General features: G+C 38.2%; 1 protein-coding gene across 1 annotated transcript; it reads left to right on the forward strand.

Moving 5' to 3' along the window:
• Positions 1-8209: 8209 nt before the first annotated feature.
• dhx57 (DEAH (Asp-Glu-Ala-Asp/His) box polypeptide 57) lies at positions 8210-24069 on the forward strand. Its single transcript, XM_058796253.1, has 23 exons — positions 8210-8352; positions 8638-9092; positions 10024-10233; positions 12248-13134; positions 13241-13434; positions 14199-14320; positions 14425-14623; positions 16827-16951; positions 17030-17163; positions 17275-17329; positions 17419-17633; positions 17878-17994; positions 18145-18241; positions 18762-18935; positions 19038-19238; positions 20165-20441; positions 20518-20613; positions 21669-21752; positions 21845-21982; positions 22869-22943; positions 23023-23157; positions 23263-23463; positions 23544-24069. The coding sequence occupies exons 2-23, from the start codon at positions 8665-8667 to the stop codon at positions 23685-23687; spliced, it is 4308 nt and encodes a 1435-aa protein (XP_058652236.1). The 5' UTR covers positions 8210-8352; positions 8638-8664; the 3' UTR covers positions 23688-24069.
• Positions 24070-24252: the final 183 nt, after the last annotated feature.

Here is a 24252-nt window from a genome sequence, read left to right on the forward strand (position 1 = left end):
CATGAGTCTGAAACTGTCTGCCATTTCTTATTGCACGCTTCTAAAATAAAATGTTTTCCTTCTGATCTACTGAGTGAAATGTTTATATTTGGATCTTTCATTTTTAATGATTCTTTGGCTATTTTCTCTGCTTCCTCATTACCTTGAATTCCCACGTGTGCTGGAACCCAAATAAATCTAATTATTATTCCCACCTGTCCTAAACTGTATAACCGGATCATGATTTCTGATAAAATATCAGTTCTATTTGTTTTCAATGGTTGTAAACTCCCAAGAACTGCCATTGAATCAGATCATATTATTACTTTATCAGGTCTAACTTCATAAACCCACTCTAGTGCCATTAGAATTGCTGTCATCTCATCTGTATATACTGATGTACCATCTGCTATCCTTCCAGCCATCCTCACCTTAAACTCTGGAACATAGAATGTAGTCCCTGTCCTTCCAGTCTCTGTACTCTTTGAACCATCTGTATATATTTGAAGAAATTAATAGTATGAGTTTTTTATATACTCATTTACATATGTAATTATACTAACAGCTTCATCCATTTCCCTTCTGTTCTCGTGTAATTTTATGTCTTTTTAATTCTATGTCTTTTATTCAGGTTGAGCTAGTATCCAAGGTGGAATTGGGGATATTACTACTACCGGGGCAAATGATCTTGAGTCTAGTCTAGACCATATTCATTAACCCACCCCTTTATTTTCCACGCTAAGCCTTTAACTTACCTGTTGCATTTAAAATTTCCCAGCACTTCCCAGAAGTCTTTGCATCTCCCCCGAACATACCGAAAACGGGGCAACCCGTCAAAATAAATGTCCCTTAAAAAATACCTCCGTTACATACCCATAGATATGTATATAAGTCGTATACCAATGGTATTTTGTGAGCTAATTAGCGAAGAGGCTAGGATTTTTCAGGTCTTTTCCACTGTCGGAGCCAGTGCTTTAAAAGGGCCGGGCGGGGCTAATAGTCTTTCTTATTAGGCTTATTTAGTCTAATTTTGCTATTTCGAATTATGTATGAGAATAGGCTAATGTACTATTTCATAGTTGTCAATGTGATGAGGCAAGAGACATTAACGAATCTGTTTTCATCATATTAGGCATAGGATTAATAAACTGAGTGCACAAATTGTGAATGAAAAAAAAAAACTCAGTTATAATTAATAATATAATATATAATTAATAATTATAATATAATAATATTATAATAGTAATTAACCTGATTCCTGGTAGCCTTCAGTAAAATCACTTGTCTAAAATGAGTAGCCCGGCCAAAAAGCCTGTTTTTATGTTGCAAACAGACTGAACCCATGGAGAAGGTCAAAGGAGTGTTTTAATGTGTTTGCATAATGCAATAACAATGCCCCCACCAGTATATTCTCTTTGATGTGGTGATGGTAGCTAAGAGCAAAAATAAACGCTATTCAACCGGCATTAAATATAATGCATTTTACTGTAGTTTATGTTTTTACCTGTAAAAGGCTCTTGAAAGCATTAAGAAGAATTCGACTTGTTGCTGTCTGCTGCTGTAGACGTCATAGCTAGTCACTAGTGAAGGATTTGGGGCTGTGTGTGCATGTTCTTGTGAAGCCATTAGCAAAACCAGCATTGTGTTATTTAGTAGTGACTCCAATAAGAGTCACATGTGGTTAAAATCGTGTACTTCTGTGGTCCAGCCAATATGCTGCCATTGAGATAAATGGCATGCTAACGGATAACTTTCTCACTTTGATGCGCACATACCTGTTGCATAGATTTATTGCAAAAAAACTGACCTCATCAACTTATGGCAATGAATTTGAAAAGGTTAACGCTTTTCTCTTTTGATTTAGAACAACCTCGAAAACAGCAATGCACTTTCCTCAAGTAAGTAAATAGTGAAGCTTTGCTTCAGTGAAACTGTATGTTTTCCTTGGTTCTGTTTGCTCATAAATATTGATGATATTGTCTTTCGGTAGGACTACACTACACAAAAAGGTGGCATATCATAAAAATCTGACTTTTTCTGTGTTTAAGTGCTATAATTGGGTCACCAGTGCATCTACCATCCCAGGAAATGTGAACAGGATTAGCCCAGTAAATTTTTTTGTTAAGCCTTCTTCAACAAGCTTGTGAAAAAATGAGCCGCTCAGATTTCATTCCCCCTGTGATGTAGAAAAGGGATCTTATTATACTATTACTGCCCCTTAATCTGCAAGTTTCAACCCACTGCACCACCATTGTGTTTTCGCAAACGACAAAGTTCTAACACCATGGTGAAAGTTCGGACAAAGCATGCTAACTTTTCTGTCTTTGGCTGCACTGACGAGCACAGAACACTGTTTACCCTCACATAAATAACCAACTGTTTTTATAACTCATGTGTGATTTTAATATAAACTTGCCTGCATTTGACAGTTTAAGTGCAATAATACATGAAAGAGAACTTAGTTTAGCACGAGTGACAACCACTTTCTGTGCGCTTGCTTCAGATGTGTGCGCTCAGAAAACCTATTATCAGAAGTTTCAACTAATATGGTTTAAAATGCATTTCAGCGTGATAGACATGATCATCAAAATCAAACACATGTTTTTTATCAGAGTATCTGAGGTACGAGCTGCAAATGCACAGCCCTATTCTGGAAAAGGGGGAGGGGAGCAGCAGCTCATTAAAGATACATGCACAAAAACACAGTGTTTCTGCTTCCACTCAAAATAGGCATTTTCAAAATGATATAATAAATGATCTGTGGGGTATTTTGAGTTGAGACTTATATTACATATTGTAAAAAGGGGCATAATAGGTCTCCTTTAGAATTGTATATGCATCACACACTGCCTGACTTTACGAACACAAAAAATTCATGCAAAAACATACAAATGACAAATGAAAACAATACGTGTTCTAAAATCGCGCTCAAACATGTTTTATATTTGGATGAAATCACAGTCTGAAGATCATCTGGAAATCCTAAAAACATCTGTGACCTTCATACACTATGCAATTTTCTGCAAAAGCTGTCGACTCCAACTGCCCAAAATCTGCAGACTGGCTCAGACTAACATCAACTCATCCAGACCGTAAATTGGGGCAAAAATCTGGCCAAAAGTCATGTGGCATATTCCAAGCTTAAATCACATGCAAAAACAAGTAAATACTCAACATTATCATTTACAAGTTTATGCTCCAATGCAATTTCTCTCCATTTAAAGCAAACTTGACCTTCTTTTTGTCAACAAAATGTGTTTAAATTAGCAGGACTTTGACATGAGCAAAAGTGACTTTTGTTACAGTCAACATCTCTGAGCTGCGTGGACACATGGTAACAGCCAATCAGGATGGAGGGCCTTGATCCTCTTCTGTGTGCAGTCAGTGGGGTGTTTAACTCTTCATGGTGTAAATGGTAGTGCTACATCTCCTGCTGTGTCTCACAGGGCTTATGGGATTGCCTTATGTCCCCCAGCATCACCTCGTCTCCGCCGAGGCCACCCTGTCCCAAACCCGCAGTGCTTAGTGTCCCAGAAAACCCAGCAGTCTGTGGGCGACTCTGTCCTCATCCTCAATGAGAGCCAGTGTATCCACTGAGAGTTTTCCAGTTTGAAACAAGCGGGGCATTAGTAATTTAATTGGTACTTATAATGATGGCGTGGAGGAGCGAAGCACAGATGGAGCATAGGGCTTTTAATTAATGACAGCCTACAATGATGTCACAATTCATTTCCTCTCTACGTTATACGCATTAGATACGTCTATCTCTCACAAAGGCTGCATTTATTTGGTCAAAAACACAGTATAAACTAGTAATATTATTGAAAATTAAAATAACTGTTTTCTATTTGAATATATTTTAAGATGTCATGTATTTCCAGCATCATTACTCCAGTCTTCAGTGTCACATGATCCTTCAGAAATCATTCTAATATGCTGGTTTGCTGCTCAATAATCATTTCTTATCAATGCTAAAAATGTAATATTTTTGTGGAAACGGTGATACTTCTTTCAAGATTCTTTGATAAATAGTTTAGTTAAAAATTACACTACACAACATTATTTGCACTCTGTGAGTCATATCCAAAGTTTGACAGAACACATTAGTCATAATTGATGTGTATCCACTAATTGTTTTCACTGAGCAGCACAAAGAAATTACAATACACCCTCTGCCTTCTTTCTCCGGTGCTCAGGCCTGTGTTTCAGGAAGAGGCCAAATATAAGTGACGAAAGCCAAAAGGTTGCGCTCTATCAGTATAAAAACAGAAGAACGCAGCGAGGGAGGATATCCGCAAGGAATGAAAACGAAACAGATAGCTCGAAATAAGGAGCTGCAGATAGAAAAGAAAGACCTACAAAGATAACAAACTACACCATTTGTTTAAATGTATGAGAAAATGGCTCCCTTCCCATTTTGTCAAGTGGTTGTTACATAAGCAGCTGTCCGGTTTAAAGAACAGACACAAACGGACAGTATCCCCTCTCTCTGTTACCCTATTTGCCTCCTACGCACCACCTCCTCTTCCCTAAACTATCCTTCGTCATCTTCAGCAGAAAGTTCTGGACCCTCGAAAGTTCCCACTGCTCTCAGCATGTCTGCAGATATTACCTCATCATCCATCATGTCCTCAATTACTACACTCAAACGGAAAGAAACTGGAAAGAAGGAAATGGAAGAAAAAAAGTCCACTGAAGGCCTTTGGACATTCGTCACACTTTTCTGTTACTTTTCTGACGTGTGTAAAATCAGCCATGACTTCCGTTCCAGAATCAGCACTTCCCCGACCTGTACTTTTGACCTTGTCTCTCGACTCACCCTCACCACCTCCGCGATCCTCACTGTTGATCATCATTCACAGTGTATTCCCACACAATGCTGACACAGACTTGCCATCTATTCATTCCTAAACTTGTTAAAGTCTATATAGGCTGAAAAGTGCTATTTGTTAAGCATCCCGTGATAGCAGCTCCATATGCACTTATTTTAAAAATAGCTACATATTTTAAGTATTTTTTATTTTTGGTTTTATTTTTAATTATAGTTTAAGTTTTGGTAATTTTGTTGCACATTTAGTTTTTTTAAATTTTTTTATTATTATTTTTATTTCAATATGTTTATATAGTTTTTTATTGATTTTTGTTTCAGTTCTAATTATTTATTTTACATCAGGTTAATGAAAATGAGAAATGCTATTAACTAAAGTAAAATATTTTTAATATTTTATTTCAGTTAAATGAAGTAAAATTTTAAGTAACAAAAGTGTTTTTTATAGTTGTAGTTTTCATTTTAGTTTTTAACTGAACAGAAACTAACAACCTGTCTTGCTTCCATTTACACCTGGTAACATCTATCTATGTGTCCCAAGTAGCACAGAAGGGCCAATTACCTTTAAAACCCAAACAAAACGAGAGTTTTGTCCTGGTCACACCACAATCTTAAATCTAGAAAGATCTAAAGTGAATCCTTGCACCCAACCTGGCCACTATAATCACTCTCCTCTGGTCAGCTAGCTCCCCCATCTGTCCACATGAAGGATTCATTTAGGCCTTGTTCATGTCCAAAATTGTTCCCGTTCTTTCCCCTCAGCAGAAAAATGCACTCACAAATTATACAAGAACATAATCTTCAGTGCAGTCAGACTGAAGATTAATTTATTCAGGGTTCACCTCCTCTAGGAGACTAATCTTGTATGAAAAAAGACCCTATCAGTTCCAGAACCTTCGATTTGTGCTGTAAACCTGGGTTGCCATATCTGAAATTTGCTTAGATTAATGTGCCTTAAATTTTAGTATGATTGTTTTTTTGTTTTTTAAGTATAAAATCTAAGCAGAATTCATGTAAGTTACTATAACTATAGTTTGTCTTCAAAACAGAATTTGGCATGTTAGGAAGCTGTCAGTGACAAAAAACAGCTATAAAAGTGATTTTCATACATCACTTGTGAAGCTGTCAGAATAATTTTGTTATGTATTTTGTACCACTGAGGTGTTACAGTCTTAATAATAGGCCTACTTTTTGAAATGTTCACCAATATTTTAAACAGATCAGATTCACAGATTCAGTTTCTTTTGGAATATCCCTAAATAAAGAATAGAAAAACACCACTGGGAAAAAAATAAACTTTAATAGGTCATAGGTCATATTAATAGGTAATAGGTCATAATAGGTCTACTTGTTTGTTTTTTAAGGTTACATATCTGTATAAACCGCATATTTTCACTTTTTAACATGTGTGATAATCAGAAAGAGATCAGAGAACAAAACACCCAGAATACTCATTAATGACTAATGACTTTTTGGACCCAAAAGGCTTCATTTTGTGAACTCAGCAACCTCTGTGAGAGCTTGTTCTAAGCTGTCTATCTAATGTAATCGGACCATTAAGGTCCTTGCACACTGACAAATAGTGCAGTCAGATGGAGCGATCTTAGCTGTGTTTGCCAGCATTAGGACATTGAAACGAGCACTGAATTCCCTGTGCTCCTTTGTTATGCGGTATAATTATCTTTATAGCAGTGGGGATTTCTTTAAGACTGCAAGGGAAGCTCAGCTTCCCCTATAATGTCAAAAAAATTATGGTCAAATATGTACTATTGTGTTAACATTTTATTGACTAAAAATGCGTTAGAACATGTTCATCTCGAAGACGAATTCGTTCAGAATCAGCTACATATAGCAGGTCGCTGACTCGATTTGCTCCTCATTCATTCCCGTAGCGTCAGTGTATTTCTCTGTTGAAGCCGAGCGTCCATTGACTTCAATGGAGCTGCTTTGAACAGTTTTTTTCAGTGCCTCGAAACTAGACGGTCATTGGATAAATGCTGTGATTATGTCCCGCCCCCGGACGCTCAGCGTCTCTGGGGGTGAATGGAGGAGTGGGCGGGCCTGGACGCCGGGCTTCTGCGTGATGATTGGAGGGTCTGCATCTCAGTTTGATTGACAGCGATTGTGTCCAATAAAAAGTCGTTGACGCTGAAGCTATTCGAGCTCAGTCCCATCGCGACTTTGCACTGGTTCTTATCAATCATTATATATTTTTTTTTATTTATTTATAATATTATGTTTTAATATACATGCTGCTAACTCGGAAATTTCAAGATATGAGAGCAAAAAATGCTCCTGATACTTAGGCAATACGACACGAGCAAGAGCGCTGTTTTTGTTTCGTTTCTGTGTTTGATCCAAATCCGCGTTGTCTTGGGCGAATCACTGATTCACTGAGCCATTCATAAAAACAGCCATTTGATTCACTCCTGAAGGATTCAGCCGTTTTGAAAGAATCATTTGAATGACTCAGCGATTCAATAACGAACGTCTGCCACCTGCTGGCCGTTTTTAAGTTTCCCGTCTAAAAGTAGGCATATTACATTATTTTTATTTACATTATTAACATATTTCTATATTCAGAATTTAGTATTTAAAACATTAATCTCATAACATTATTTATGCAATTATAAATACGGTCTAAATGAATAAATGTCACTTCATGCAGCTTCTGTGCAGTGCTAAGATGAGTTTTGTTTAGATCATTTGATGGATAACAATAGCCAGTCATTCATTCACATTAATTAAGTATTCAGAGAATAATATTGTCTGTTTTCACTTACATCTATTTATTTATTAAATTTTGATTCATTTTGTAGAATTGAATTATAAATTAAGCTGGTATATATTGTAAATGTCTTACAATATATATATTGTAAGACATTTTTATGGTATCATGACAACCCTATTATACACCACATTCCTTGTTTCAGTTTAACCTAATTCCCACATTTCCTCCGTCGAGTTTAATATCTTTTTTTTTTTTAGATTGTTTGTTCATTCATTCATTCATACAGTAGGCTAGGATAGCGTTACTGGAAAAGACACCTAGTTGGTACGACAGGGTCACAGAGCATTTTCTTGAAAAGGAACGTAGGGCAGGATTTACGTATAAATAAATGGACAATTTTTATGATGTAGGCTGAAAATGAGCTTCCCCTCTTTGAAAGACCAGCAGCCGCCACTGCTTTATAGACCACTGAACCTATATCGATGTTTTATTGTTTAGTGTTGATTTATTATGATGTCCTTTTTGAAACATGACTTATCGTGATACAGCTTGAAGCTAATTCCAATATATAATATTTTGTGATTAAAAAACGCAAAAAAAAAAAACAACAACAACAAAAAAACTGTTCTCCAGAGCTCAAGCTTTAATTTTGTTCCACGCCAGACTTTTATTTTGAAAAATGTATCATGTTTCCTGTCGAAACTCATTTGCTTGCTTGCTGCTGATTTCAATCCACTGATACAAAAGTAGCTGTAACTGTACAGCAAGAGATTGGCGAAACTTCACTTTGATTTCAATATCGGCTCGATGATCGGTATGATTTGTGAGCTGACTTTCTTTGTCAAAAACATGTGTTTTTTCTTAACTCTCTGTACTCACAACATATAGTAACGTTATACTTATAGTATGTATACGTCCTGACTCGAGTCTGGTTGTTGTGTTTCTATATTTAAATGGTTGATTTATGCTTATAATCCTTACAAATGAAATGCCAGCCGTTAAATATAAATAAGCAAATATATAAGAAATGATTATATTAGCTTGTTTGCAGATGGTTTTCAGGACAAGTGTATTAACACACGTATTCTTCAATTGAAAGGAAATACACTAAAAGGGAGCTGAACTAATGAGTGGAAGGAGGAGAAGCAAACCCAATCGGGGTGGAGGACGGTTCAATAGAGGTAGAGGTAGAGGAGGTGGAGGTGGAGGTAGAGGAGGAGGAGGTGGAGGTGGAGGTGGAGGTGGAAACAAGAAAGCTGCTAGTGGATGTTGGGATGATGGAGATGATTTCAACCTGGATTTGGGTCCCAGTCGGTCATTCAAGCCTCCCTCATATAGAGGTTCAAGAGGTGTCCGTGGGGCTCGTGGAGGAACTGGCAGAGGAAGATCTCAGGTGCTGGCCAGAAAACATGATGAGGAGGATAAGAGATCCAGATTCAGACCAGAGCAAGCGCAGCTGCCCCTGCAGAAGATACACATGACGTCAGAGAACAAACTGCAGGTCAAAGAACTTCTGCGGGAACTTCAGAGCCACGAGTATCAGACACCAAATAGGTGAACTTGAGTTTGTTTCTATAGAGACAACAGTGGCCTTGGTTCTGCAAGTATTTCTTTTTCCCCGGTTCATTTTCTCCATATGGATTTTTTCTCTCTTAAAGGGAAAGTTCACCCAAAAATGAAAATTCTGTCTGACCCTCATTTCATTCCAAACCTGTAAGACCTTTGTTCATCTTCGGAACACAAATTAAGATATTTTTGATGATATCTGAGATCTTTCTGATCTTCCATAGACAGCAAAGATCCTAACACGATCAACGCACAGAAACGTAAAAAGGACATTGTTAAAATAATCCATGTGACATCAGTGGTTCAACCGTAATTTTACGAAGCCACGAGAATACTTTTTGTGCACAAAGAAAACAAAAATAACAACTTTTTTCAACAATTCGTCTCCTCTCCATTTTGAAGAGTATCACATATGTAAACAACGTATGTAGCGTATGAACGTGGATACATTGTTTATGTTCAGATCAAAGCGTAAACAACGTATCCGCATACGGTGCTGCTGACACAGAACAGCATACGTTGTTTACATATGTGATACTCTCCAAAATGGAGAGGAGACGAATTGTTGAAAAAAGTTGTTATTTTTGTTTTCTTTGTGCACAAAAAGTATTCTCGTGGCTTCGTAAAATTACGGTTGAACCACTGATGTCACATGGACTATTTTAACGATGTCCTTGCTACGTTTCTGTGTGTTGATCGTGTTAGGATCTTTGCTGTCTATGGAGGATCAGAAAGCTCTCAGATATCATCAAAATTGTTCCGAAGATGAACGAAGGTCTTACAGGTTTGGAACGACATGAGGGTGAGTAATTAATGACAGAATTTTCATTTTTGGGTGAACTATCCCTTTAACCCCTGTGTTGCGCACTAACTCTTACAGTGTCTGTTCAGTGTTTAAGAATGTATTTTTGTCATGTAGCGGCTCTGACTATGAAGGTGGTGAGGAGGAGGAGGATGAGGAAGAGGAGTATGATGAGCTAGACCATCGTGAGGAAGGTCAGTTCTGGAAAACCCATGATGATGGAGTAGAATGTGCCGAGAGTGATGACTGGATGGAGGACTCGGTCGAGGAGAAGCACACAAAGCCAGAGCCGGTGATCTCTCTGTTTGCTCTGGGCACTCTTTGCAGGTACACTTTGGCATCATTGTTTATATTTCAAGATTTTTGTAGTGATGGTACACTGTTAAAAAATGTCCTGCTAAATTTACGTAGAAATACAAGAACTGTGGTTTCTAGAAATTCACCATAAATACGGTGATGTTGTACGGTGAGGTATTATAGGATGCCATATTGGTGCCTATATATTTTATGACTTTATATTTCATGTTAACAAATCAGCCTACTTGAACTACTTTACCTTATAATGTACTGGTAATTACCATAATAATACAGGTGATGCACATTTAGAAAGTCACATGATGAATCTGAGTTTACTGTAAGTGGCCTGTCCATAAAACATGGCCAGTATTCATGTTTAGACTGTGCACAGGGTCATACACAAAAGACAAAAAACACCATCATGGTAACACACGATGCTTAAATAATGTGATAAACATTCAGTAAAAAACAAAATATAACACAAAACATCTTAATGTAAATCCGTGAAAAAACAGAAGCAAAACTTTTTAAATAAAATCTAATCTAATGTCACGAAGGGACCTTTATTAATTTTTACTTGCAATAACCATAAATTTGACAGTATTTTACAGTCAAATGACATATTATGCAAAGTTAAGCAATTTAAGTTTTTCTTCTTATAAATAATAAATGTAATGATTTGTTATTAGGTAATAACTGTAAAAAATAAATAACAGAAAATGTAACACAAAACACCCTAATGCACAGTATCTCACAGAAGTGAGTACACCCCTCACATTTTTGTAAATATTTTATTATATCTTTTCATGTAACTGAAGAAATGACACTTTGCTACAATGTAAAGTAGTGAGTGTACAGCTTGTATAACCGTGTAAATTTGCTGTCCCCTCAAAATAACTCAGCACACAGCCATTAATGTCTAAACCGCTGGCCACAAAAGTGAGTACACCCCTAAGTGAAAATGTCCAAATCGGGCCCAAAGTGTCAATATTTTGTGTGGCCACCATTATTTTCCAGCACTGCCTTAACCCTCTTGGGCATGGAGTTCACCAGAGCTTCACAGGTTGCCACTGGACTCCTCTTTCACTCCTCCATGACGACATCATGGAGCTGGTGGATGTTAGAGACCTTGCGCTCCTCCACCTTCCGTTTGAGGATGCCCCACAGATGGACAATAGGGTTTAGGTCTGGAGACATGCTTGGCCAGTCCATCACCTTTACCCTCAGCTTCTTTAGCAAGTGTTTGAGGTCGTTATGTAGGAATACTGCCCTGCGGCCCAGTTTCCGAAGGGAGGGGACCATGCTCTGCTTCAGTATGTCACAGTACATGTTGGCATTCATGGTTCCCTCAATGAACTGTAGCTCCCCAGTGCTGGCAGCACTCATGCAGCCCCAGACCATGACAGTCCCACCACCATGCTTGACTGTAGGCAAGACACACTTGTCTTTGTACTCCTCACCTGGTTGCCGCCACTCACACTTGACACCATCTGAACCAAATAAGTTTATCTTGGTCTCATCAGACCACAGGACATGGTTCCTGTAATTCATGTCCTTAGTCTGCTTGTCTTCAGCAAACTGTTTGCGGGCTTTCTTGTGCATCATCTTTAGAAGAGACTGCAAAAGATTTAACGAGAAAATATAACACAAAACGGCATAATGTACATTACAGATAGCAAAAGTGATGATAGATGATTATATTATATAAAATATAATCATATGTGATGTTGTGTAGCAGCTTTTGTGAGGGTCCTTTTACTGTTTTTCACTATAAATTATACGATAATTCATAGGTTTTTTAATAACCATATATTAACCAATTAACATGTTTTTACTGAAGCATTTTTACTTTTTTCTGTAAAAATTCAAAAACAAAAAATGTTTACAGTGTGTTATAGCATAATGTGGGCAGATAGTTTATGCCTGGATTGGTAGATGAGGTGTACTTACTTGGTGTACTATTTATCAAACTAAAATAGTAATGAATCTGTTTGATCACTCATTATAGTGTATAAGTAACTCAGTATTTCCCATTATGTTGCAGGTATGGCTTTGACCGTGAACGCTGTCGACAAGCTTTGGAGGCTGGAGAAGAAAGTGGACGTGGTGAAGTTGGAGCGACATTAGAGCTCCTCCTATCCCAGATGTTCACTGAGCGTTTCGGCTCCAGTGCCCTCAGACCCCAAACATCGGACCTCCCTTCTCAGGAGGAATGTGTAGCTCTGCGACAGGAAGAGGCCCTGGCTTTGACCGCAATCTACGGGGATCGCTTCTGTGAGCGCATCAGCAGTCGTGTTTGGACTATCCAGCTTGATTTGCTGTGGCTGGATGAAAGGCGGAACAAAATGTCAGACTCTGCGAATTGTAAAAAGCAGTCAGGATCCAATCAGATTTGTAAGTTTTACCTGAAGGGGGCAGGCTGTAAGTATGGAAACCGTTGCAAGTTCAAGCACCAAACTCCTGAATCCAGCTCTTCCAAAGAATATTGTAAGGCAAGTCAACCAGGGTTTAGCAGCACAGAAGCTCCCGTTTATCAGCTGGAGATTCGCTTCCAACCAGGTAGTTTATATCCTAATCATGCGCCGCTCGTGGCCTTCAGTAGCACTGATGAATCGCTCTCAGGCGCGGGACGCCTCAGTGTCACAGAGTACCTGTTCGGTCAGGCACTCAGTGCTGCGCATGAAGGAGAGCCAGTGGTCTACACCCTCATTTCCTGTCTGGAGGAGGACGGACCTGTCAGAGAGCTGCTGTCAGCTGCTCATCACAAATACAGTTCTCCGCCCCCTGTTCTGGCTCCACCCACCGTCACTCCAGCCAGGAATCGGAGCAGTAGGAACACTGTAGAAAACAACAGTATGACCAATAAAGCAACTAGAGATCAGTTAACCAACACCACCGAGAGCACAAACCACAGAGTGAGACAGAAGGAAGGTGAGGGATTGGATGACTTAAGAATTCATCATTATTATTATTATTATTATTATTATTAAAACTATATTTGAATGAATATTTCACCCAACTTCTTCTGTTTAATCAGATGCTTCATACCTAAGAGAGGATATTGATGATGAACCAGAAGATGGTGATGATGATGAAGACGAAGAAGAATGCATCCCAGTGGAAAACGAGAGCTATGTTAACTTGAGGAAGAGGATGGTGAAGATCGAGATCAAAACTGAGCAGATGCTGCAAGAGAACAAGAAGCTCTGCAAAGAGTTCAAGAGGAAACAGGTAACACACCTGTTCTAGGCCTGCCTTGCCCCTATTGGTTTGGATGTGTGTGTGATTGTGATATGTATCCTCATATCATTTCATACCTGTGTAGAGCGCTGCAGTGATCATGTATTTTTGTAGGCCAACCTGTAAGTGAGCATCACCCTGCTTCTCTCAACAAAAATCCAATTGGATTTTCATACTGGCTTTTGGATTATTGCAGAAAATAAACTTCAGAGCTTATGATTCATACACATATTTTCTATCAAGACAATCTCCAAAAATTAACACACCTTTAGAGCCAAAATACAACTGGCAGAAAGTTAGGTTATAAATGGACTACACCAAGGTCACTTGACTTTCACCACCATTAAGCTCTTTCTCAATCTTTATTTAAAATGGACAATTTGGAAAGTTTGAGTTAAAATAGTTTGCAAGAACTTGACTAGTGAGTAGATGAGCTTCTCAAAAGCTCATTCTGTATGACCAAAGCGCTGTATTCCAAGACTTCTGAAGTCATTTGATAGCTTTATGTATTATACAGACTGAAATGTAAGTTTTATTCACTGAAAAACTTCATTAGTTCCCCCATGTCTTGTGACCAAACCTCATTATAGAGCACTTTTGAATCAGTTTGTAGCTTGACAGCACCCTGTTTCCATTTATTTTTATTATATGGAAGAGAACAGCCGGGATATTGTTCAAATTTCCACCTAGAAGAAAGTGATAGAATATAGAAATAGATTTTTGGTAGAGTTTGATTTGCGTGTTCTCTCTGTCAGTCGTCGAGGCGCTATACATCGATGCAGGAGCAGAGGCAGAAGCTGCCTGCATGGCAGAAGAGAGAGGCCATATTGGAGCGTTTGGATAAGAACCAGGTTCTTGTCATCAGCGGGATGACTGGGTAAGACTGTGACCTGCAGCATTTGTATTCTATTAACTAGTTTTTTATTTGGTTAAATTTGATGTTCTTGACATCTCTTTATGTCTGAATTAATGTAACTTCAGGTGCGGGAAAACCACTCAGATTCCTCAGTTTATCCTGGATCATTTCCTCCAGACTGGACGGCCGGATAGAGTGGCCAACGTTATTTGCACTCAGCCACGGCGCATCTCTGCCATCGCTGTGGCGACCCGAGTGGCCCAGGAACGAGCAGAAGCCTTGGGTCACTCTACAGGCTATCAGATCCGTCTGGAGACCGTCAGGGTAACACAGTTTATAAACACCAACCACATTTACTCTGGGTGCTACTTGAGGCTGAGCAAAATGTCTGATATAAGATTTTCGTCATAATTTGTTGAATTACTGCTACCGTAATCAATAGAAAGTGATTTAACTAAAAGTAACTGTTTTTATTTTCACATTAAATATTATTAAATAAATTGGCATCAATAACTGTTTAGTCCAAATCATGGTGTCATACAGTGGGGAAAAAAATGATTTGATCCCCTGCTGATTTTGTACGTTTGCCCACTGACAAAGAAATGATCAGCCTATAATTTTAATGGTAGGTTTATTTTAACAGTGAGAGACAGAATGACAACAAAAAAATCCAGAAAAATGCATTTAAAAAATGTTATAAATTGAGTTGCATTTTAATGAGTCAAATAAGTATTTGATCCCCTATCAATCAGCAAGATTTCTGGCTCCCAGGTGTCTTTTATATACAGGTAAGGAGCTGAGATTAGGAGCAGTCTCTTAAAGGGAGTGCTCCTAATCTCAGTTTGTTACCTGTATAAAAGACACCTGTCCACAGAAGCAATCAATCAGTCAGATTCCAAACTCTCCACCATGGCCAAGACCAAAGAGCTGTCCAAGGATGTCAGGGACAAGATTGTAGACCTACACAAGGCTGGAATGGGCTACAAGACCATCGCCAAGCAGCTTGGTGAGAAGGTAACAACAGTTGGTGCGATTATTCTCGAATGGAAGAAACACAAAATAACTGTAAATCTCCCTCGGTCTGGGGCTCCATGCAAGATCTCACCTCGTGGAGTTTCAATGATCATGAGAACGGTGAGGAATCAGCCCAGAACTACACGGGACGATCTTGTCAATGATCTCAAGGCAGCTGGGACCATAGTCACCAAGAAAACAATTGGTAACACACTACGCCGTGAAGGACTGAAATCCTGCAGCACCCGCAAAGTCCCGCTGCGCAAGAAAGCACATGTACAGGCCGTCTGAAGTTTGCCAATAATTCAGAGGAGAACTGGGTGAAAGTGTTGTGGTCAGATGAGACCAAAATCCAGCTCTTTGGCATCAACTCAACTTGCCGTGTTTGGAGGAGGAGGAATGCTGCCTAGGACCCCAGGAACACCATCCCCTTCATCAAACATGGAGGTGGAAACATTATGCTTTGGGGGTGTTTTTCTGCTAAGGGGACATGACAACTGCACCACATCAAAGGGATGATGGACGGGGCCATGTACCGTCAGGGCCAGGGCATTGAAAATGGGTCGTGGATGGATATTCCAGCATGACAATGACCCAAAACACACGGCCAAGGTAACAAAGGAGTGGCTCAAGAAGAAGCACATTAAGGTCCTGGAGTGGCCGCCAGTCTCCAGACCTCAATCCCATAGAAAATCTGTGGAGGGAGCTGAAGGTTCGAGTTGTCAAACATCAGCCTCGAAACCTTAATGACTTGGAGAGGATCTGCAAAGAGGACTGGAACAAAATCCCTCCTGAGATGTGTGCAAACCCGGTGGCCAACTACAAGAAACATCTGACCTCTGTGACTGTCAACAAGGGTTTTGCCACCAAGTACTAAGTCATGTTTTGAGAAGGGGTCAAATACTTATTTCACTCGTTAAAATGCAAATCAATTTACAACTTATTTGAAATGTGTTTTTCTGGATTTTTGTTGTTATTCTGTCTCTCAATGTTCAAATAAACCTACCATTAAAATTATAGGCTGATCATTTCTTTGTCAGTGGGCAAATGTACAAAATCAGCAGAGGATCAAATAATATTTTTTCCCACTGTACAAGATATAGTATATTGAATATTGTCAAAGGCTGAAATCTCTCTCTCTCTCTATAATTTATTTGAAAGAAGTCTCTTATTCTCACCAAGGCTGTATTTATACAAAATAACTGCTTACTATTTTAATATATTTTAAAATGTAATTTATTCCTGTGATACAAAGCTGAATTTTCAGCATCATTACTCCAGTCTTCAGTGTCACATGATTCTTATTATCAAAGTTGAAAGCCGTTGTTCTGCTTAATTTTTTTTTTTTGGAAACAATTAAACTTTTTTTAGGATTCTTTGATGAATGGAAAGTTCAGAAGATATATTTGAAATATGAATCTTGTAACAACATAACCCATTTTTAAACAATTTAATGCATCCTTGCTAAAAAAAATAAAAATAATAATGTCTGTATATACTTTCTTGTATCCAGTCATCCAGCACCAGGCTGATGTTCTGCACCACCGGCGTCCTTTTGCGGAGGTTAGAGGGTGACTCTGAGCTCAGTGGCATCACTCATGTGATCGTGGATGAGGTCCATGAACGGACAGAAGAGAGGTTTGTGGAAAGCACACGTGCACATTACATCTCAGTCACACACATGAGTCTGACAGTCACATGATTCCTGTCTCACAGTGACTTCCTGTTGCTGGTTCTGAAGGATCTGATTGTAAAAAGGATGGATCTGAAAATAATTATGATGAGTGCAACACTCAATGCCGAGCTCTTCTCACAGTACTTCAACAACTGCCCCAGCATCCATATACCAGGTAGTATATATACCATATAACAGTTAGTGCACCTTTAAAGATGTAAACTTCATAATTTAATCCATTACACATTTCTCTCACACTTTTCGAAATGGACTTTGCTATCTGAAGGACATACATTCCCAGTGGAGCAGTTCTTCCTCGAAGCCGCCATCGCCAAGACCAAGTATTCACATAAAATACATATAGCTTCATCTATGATTTTTATATATTTGTCACACAAAAATAAATTTGGTTTGTTCTTTTGTTGTGAAGGTATGTAATTGAAGATGGTAGTCCATATCGGCGCTCCGCAAAGCAAAATCGTCCCTCCGGTCAGGGTGGCACGGCTGGGAAGGGACGGGCTCCTGTTGAGGATTTTGATGATGATGGTAGCTGGTCCTTTACGTCTCTCATGAAAAAGGATTCGGTCAAAGACTCCATCCCTGATCAGCAGCTCAGTCAACAGGATCTTACCATCCGATATTCCAGTAAAAACACTTGAATTCTGTCATTTTAGCATGTTTTATTGATTTATTACCAGATTTGTCTTCTTTTCCTGTGCTTATTTTTTGTGGGCCTGCTTATTATTCTTTTTCTGTTTTTTTGCGAGCCTGTCTATGCTTATTTCTATCTTTAGTGACTGTACAAAGTTCAACCTGCTTATTGAATAATCTCTGTGTAATATGACAAAACACCCCGAACTGTGTATATCTTTGTGCATCTTTTGTTAAGATTACTCAAAGTCTGTAGTGAAAACATTGGCTGCTATGGATCTTGATAAAATCAACATGGACCTGGTGGAGAGTCTGTTGGAGTGGATTGTTGATGGAAAGCACAGCTACCCACCAGGTAAAGAGCTCCACAAACCCCTGCACTAGACGCCTGTTCAAATAATTACAGCCGCCTTAGAAAGGTAAAAAAAAAAAAAAAAAAACACTCATTGACTGTTTTTTTTGTTGTTTGTTTTTTTTGCTTTTTCTTTTTTTGGTGAATGCACAGGTGCTGTTTTGGTCTTCCTACCAGGACTTGCTGAAATAAAGCAATTATATGAGCAGCTGCAGTCTAACAGGATGTTCAGTAATAGAAGAACAAACAGGTACATTGTTGTAATCGTGCCAGTTTTTCAGTCAGTGCTGTTCATGTAAATTGGCAGTTTGTTAAAAAGTAGTCTTTACAAGTAATTTTTTTCTACCTAAAAATCAAAAGGAAATAATCTTTTGCACCATGTTATTTATTTATTTTTAATGAAGCACTCATGTGCCACTTGTCACCTCGTTAGCGTGGTGCATATATATATATATGTATATGTGTGTATGTATATGTGAGTATATATTTATTTTTGAAAAGAAATTAATCCTTTTATTCAGCATAAATGCCTTAAATTGATCAAATAAATGCCACCTGGGTGAACATAATAGACTTTGAGAAATTTTAAAAAGCCTTACTGACCCCAAAATTTGATGTTTGTTATAAAAATCATTATTAATGAACCAATTATTATGGGCTGAAATGTAACCTGGACATGTTTTGGTTTGTCGGATTCACCTGTAAAAAGTGGATGTTATATATATATATATATATATATATATATATATTTATAATTGTAAATTTTTTAGGTGTGTAGTGTATCCTCTACACTCGTCCCTGTCCAATGAGGAGCAGCAGGCGGTCTTTACCCGCCCACCTGAGGGTGTGACCAAAATCATCATCTCCACCAACATCGCTGAAACTTCTGTCACTATTGACGATGTGGTGTATGTCATAGACTCTGGCCGGATGAAGGAGAAGAGGTTTGAGACGCTGTCCAAACATAGATTATTTATTTTTCTTGGTTGACATTGAATATTCTTTGTGGTTCTGGATGCATTATCATATGTTTGTGCATGTATTAGGTACGACGCTAGTCGCAGTATGGAGAGTCTAGAGGACGTATGGGTGTCTCGTGCCAATGCTCTTCAGAGAAAAGGCCGTGCCGGTCGTGTGGCATCAGGCGTCTGCTTCCATCTGTTTACAGGCCATCGCTTCACACACCACCTGAGCCAACAGCAGCTTCCTGAGATTCAGAGAGTTCCCCTGGAGCAGCTCTGTCTAAGGTAACCACCTTTAAACAACCTTGAAACAAAAAAAAAAACTTTAAATAAAGGAGTAGTTCACCCCAAAATTAAAATTTGCGGAAAATGTACTGAAATGCACCCTCAGGCCATCTAGGATGTCAATGAGTTTGTTTCTTCATCAGAACAGATTTGTAGAAATTTAGCATTACATCACTTGGATGGATCCTCTGCAGTGAATGGGTGCCGTCAGAATGAGAGTCCAAACAGCTGATAAAAACATCACAATAATCCACAAGTAATCCTCTAGTCCATCAATTAATGTCTTGTGAAGTGAAAAGCTGTGTGTTTGTAAGAAACAAATCCATCATTAAGGCTATTTAACTTAAAACCGTCACCTCTGGCCAAAATCTGTAATCCGTAATAACACTTCCTCTAGTGACAAAGTCCATCAACTGTTGTCCTCTTATGTCCAAATCCACCAAAATATTTGTTTAGAACAGTTTTGGACTGGTTTTGCTTGTGAAACAGCTTGCTTGATCTGTGTATATTTCACTCCTGATTTAGACGAGACATCGTTTTTACTGGAGAAAGCAATATTATGGATAGTGGGCTTATATTTTAGCCGAAGCAAAGTTTGAATGTTAAAAACATCTTGATGGATTTGTTTCTTACAAACATGCAGCTTTTTACTTCACAAGACATTCATTGATGGACTGGAGGGGTGTGGATTATTATCACAGTTTTTATCAGCTGTTTGAACTCTCATTCTGACGGCACCCATTCACTTCACTGGTGAGCAAGTGATGTAATGCTACATTTCTCCAAATCTGTTCCCATGAAGAAACAAAGTCATCTACATCTTGAAAGGCCTTTCAGCAAATTTTCATTTTTGGTAAACTATTCCTTCAACACAAGCAAACGTCATGTGATTTGTTTAGCTCTTAATAGTTTAAATTCTCTCCCAGGGTTAAGGTGTTGGAGGTGTTTGCGGAGCGTCCTCTGGAATCAGTTTTCTCTCAGCTTATTGAGCCACCCACGGAGGGCAGTCTGGAGGCTGCTAAACAGCGCCTGTGTGCCTTGGGTGCCCTGACGGACAAGGAGTCTCTGACTCCACTGGGCTGGCATTTGGCCTGTCTGCCTGTGGACGTCCGCATCGGTAAACTCATGCTGCTGGGAGCCATCTTCCGCTGCCTGGACCCTGCCCTCACCATCGCCGCCAGCCTGGCCTTCAAGAGTCCATTCGTAAGTCACCAGACACATGTGGAAGATATTACTCCAGTGCAGTATTAAGTTACCTGAGATCCTGCCATACTTGCAGGTGTCTCCCTGGGATAAACGAGAAGAAGCTAATGAGAAGAAGTTGGGGTTCTCTCTGGCAAACAGCGACCATCTGGCTTTGCTGCAGGCGTACAAGGTCAGTACAGGCTCTGATCAAATTAAAGACTAGAGGTACACAATTCATAATCCTTCACTACTCGCTTGCTTTTTTTTTTTTTTCTTAAAATTTGTTAGATTATTTTATTATGCTTTTATAGCTCCTAATAAAAGTGTATTTTACAGTATTTGACCTTGGTAAATTAAATCCATCCACAGACATACAGACATACCTGCAGATCAGTATCATTATTTGGATTTTTTTTAATTCTTGCCATTGCTTTTATTAGGCTGATATTAGAAGCTGATAACATCAGACTCATTTTTTCCTATTTCTAAACAATCAATAAAAAACTTATCATAAATTAATGACGGTTTCCTCAAAAATATTAAGCGGCACAACTTTTTTCAGTATTGATAATAATAAATATACCTTAATCAGTGAATCAGTACATTAGAATGATTTCAAAAGGATCATTTGACATTTTTTACATTGTAATAATTTCACAATCTTACTGTTTTTACTGTATTTTGATCAAATAAGCCTAGTGGTGATTCTAAGAGTCTCTTTCAAAAACATTAAAACAACTTTACCGACCCCAAACTTCTAAACTATTGATTTATAATATTTAATATAGCTCTTCCAGTATGGGTTTTAAAAAAAATATTGTTTTAATATTGATAGATACATAATGCAATTTAATAACAGTAAATGAGATAAATTGCTCAATTTAAATGAGCAGTTATTTTACATATTTACTCAGTATGTAAATATACTAAAAAATATTTCAGTGAATTTTATTTTCCATTGACAAGGCTATTATTTAATTTTTTTTAATGCAAACAACACTTTTAGACACTTTTATCAGCCGATGGTCAGTCATGAAAATTATCAGTCTCCTCAATATATTGATCTGCTTCTGATCATATCAGTCAAAAAATTTTATTATGCATTTCTGATAATTACCCATTAAGATCTGAGCCTTGCTCATTATTCGGTGCTTGTTCATTTATAGTTTGCCAGTTCATGTGCATGAAGTATGCTGTTTGTTCTAATCATGAAGACTTGTGCTGATATCTGATGTGTTTGCTCAGGGTTGGTGTAACGCGTCACACAGCGGCTTTAAGGCTGGTTACCAGTACTGCAGAGAGAACTTCCTCTCAATCCGGGGCTTACAGGTGAGACTGGACGCTGATTGGCTGAGTGTAGATGTCAGCCATTGGCATACCATTTCTGGTATAACTGTTCTGTGTTGTGTGTGTTCTCTCAGGAGATAGCATGTATGAAAAGGCAGTTTGCAGAGCTTCTGTCCGATATTGGCTTTGTGAAGGATGGACTGAAGGCCAGGGTCATTGAAAAAATTAGCTCAAAAGGAAGTGATGGGGTGCTGGAGGCCACAGGCTATGAGGTAACAGTGATTCCTGAGAGCTGGGACAAAAACTACAGAACTGAAAGAAATTCAAGTTTATGTACTTAAGATCATAGAAATTTGAAATGATCATCTTGATATTGCCTGATTTAAAGGGATAGTTCACTCAAAAATTAAATTCTGTCATTTACTTACCCTCATTCCGCTCCAAACCTGTATGAGTTTCTGCCAAATGCAAAAAAATAAAAAATGTTATATATATATATATATATATATATATATATATATATATAGAAGAATGTTGGTAACCAAACAGCTGATGGTAGCCATTGATTTCCATAGTATCGAAAAAATACTATGGAAGTCAATGGCTACCATCAACTGTTTGGTAAATGATGACAGAATTTACATACTGTTTTCATACATTTCTGACAGTGTTGACAACAGCTTTGAATCCTTCCGAAAGATTTTTAGTTGTAAAATTAAAATAGAAAAATCATTTAAATATTTATACATTTTTTGTTTTTCTTAAAGGAAATATTTAATTAATTAACAGTCTAAGACTGCTTGTTTTAGATGTAATGAGTGTTAATGTAATGTCAATGCAATATAATAATTGTTAAAATAAAGAGAACATTAGATGAAATGGGGCATTTGATCACATATTCTAGTGATCATTCTTTGATTAATATGTGCTGTTTTCAAAACTGTAAGATGTTTTATCCCTTCTCTTCTGGACAGTGAGTGTTTTTTTGACACTAGTAATATATGAAATTGTTCAGTGGTAGGTTTAAGTTTGTGTTGTTTTAGACTCTTGGGTAAAATCAATACAAGATATAAACACTTTAGGTAAAAACAATGATGAAAACCATTAGAATCAACTCACAACCTGTGACCTGTTCTTTTGTTTTTCGGTCCCTCGCAGGCCAACCTGAACTCTGATAACACAAAGCTGATGTCAGCCATGTTGTGTGCGGCTCTCTACCCTAATGTAGTCCAGGTCGGTGCACAGATTTCTCTGAACTAGTGTGTAAGATGTTTAATGTGAATGTGTGTAAATCATGCCATGTATTATTTAGGTGCGATCTCCTCAGGGAAAGTATAAGCTCACTAGTAAAGGAGCTGTGAAGATGCAGCCTAAAGCAGAGGAGCTGCGCTTCATGACCAAGAGTGACGGAGCCGTCCACATACACCCCTCCTCCGTCAACTTCTCTGTAACTATCTCACCTAAACTACATTCGCTCTGGCTTGGTATCTAAACAATTACTGAAAAAGAGTTAGTTTGTTTGTTTATATATATAAACTTTCACTCTGTGTAGGTGCGGCACTATGACAGCCCATACCTCGTGTACCATGAGAAAGTGAAGACCAGTCGCGTGTTTATCCGTGACTGTAGCATGGTGTGCGTGTATCCCATGGTGCTGTTCGGTGGCGGGCAAGTGAGCGTGGAGCTGCAGCGTGGAGAGTTCATCATCTCTCTGGACGATGGCTGGATCAAATTTGCTGCTGCGTCTCATGAGGTAAAAGAGACTTGCACTAGAATATTATATCATGTGTATATATATATGGCAGTACTTGATTTCAGACTGTGTTTGTGTAGGTGGCTGAGCTGGTGAAAGAGCTGCGGTGGGAGCTGGATCAGCTCTTAGAGGAGAAGATCAGAAATCCCAGCATGGATCTGATCAGCTGTTCTCGAGGATCTCGAATCATACACACCATAGTATCGCTCATCTCCACACAGTAGCATCCAATACTTAACGTTCTTCTCACACCACTCACATACTATTCACAATTAAACAACAGCGGGATGTTCACCTGAAAACAGCCTTATAACATGTCAGTAGATGATTTTGTTGAATTTTGTGGAGGCACTTGAAACATTTTCATTTTCTTTTACAGAGTAAATGCAGAAAATATACTTTGGCATTGTGTGATTTCACACAAACGTTTCCTAAATCCCAGAGTCCATATTGGACTGCTTTAATGCAATGTTATAGAAACAAGACGACATGTGCATGAATCTTGAATGTATGGCATGAGGTATTTGTGAGGATGAATTGAGTCAAATTATAAAAGACACTGTTATTGTGTTTTGAATTATTAACTTCTATTATAATGTGGGACTACTATGAAAAGTCATATTTTTGCCAAAAGATGCATTATCAAGTGCATTTAAAAATAAATAAACTGGGTTAAAAATAATGGATTTTCTTTTTTTAAATAAACATTTTTCCCCAATTATGTTTTGGGCACACGAGTTACAAAATAATTGTTTATATCATTTGTGCAAATGTAAAAACGTTACAGCT

The sequence above is a fragment of the Onychostoma macrolepis genome, chromosome 13 (genome assembly GCF_012432095.1).
Source record: "Onychostoma macrolepis isolate SWU-2019 chromosome 13, ASM1243209v1, whole genome shotgun sequence".
Lineage (NCBI taxonomy): Eukaryota > Metazoa > Chordata > Actinopteri > Cypriniformes > Cyprinidae > Onychostoma > Onychostoma macrolepis.

Bases quoted from the DNA above. Each gene is read 5' to 3' on its own strand.
- dhx57 (XM_058796253.1), top strand. From the start codon at position 8,665: ATGAGTGGAAGGAGGAGAAGCAAACCCAATCGGGGTGGAGGACGGTTC. The intron at 16,952-17,029 runs GTTTGTGGAAAG...CCTGTCTCACAG, and splicing joins CATGAACGGACAGAAGAGAG to TGACTTCCTGTTGCTGGTTC. The intron at 21,983-22,868 runs GTAACAGTGATT...GGTCCCTCGCAG, and splicing joins TGGAGGCCACAGGCTATGAG to GCCAACCTGAACTCTGATAA.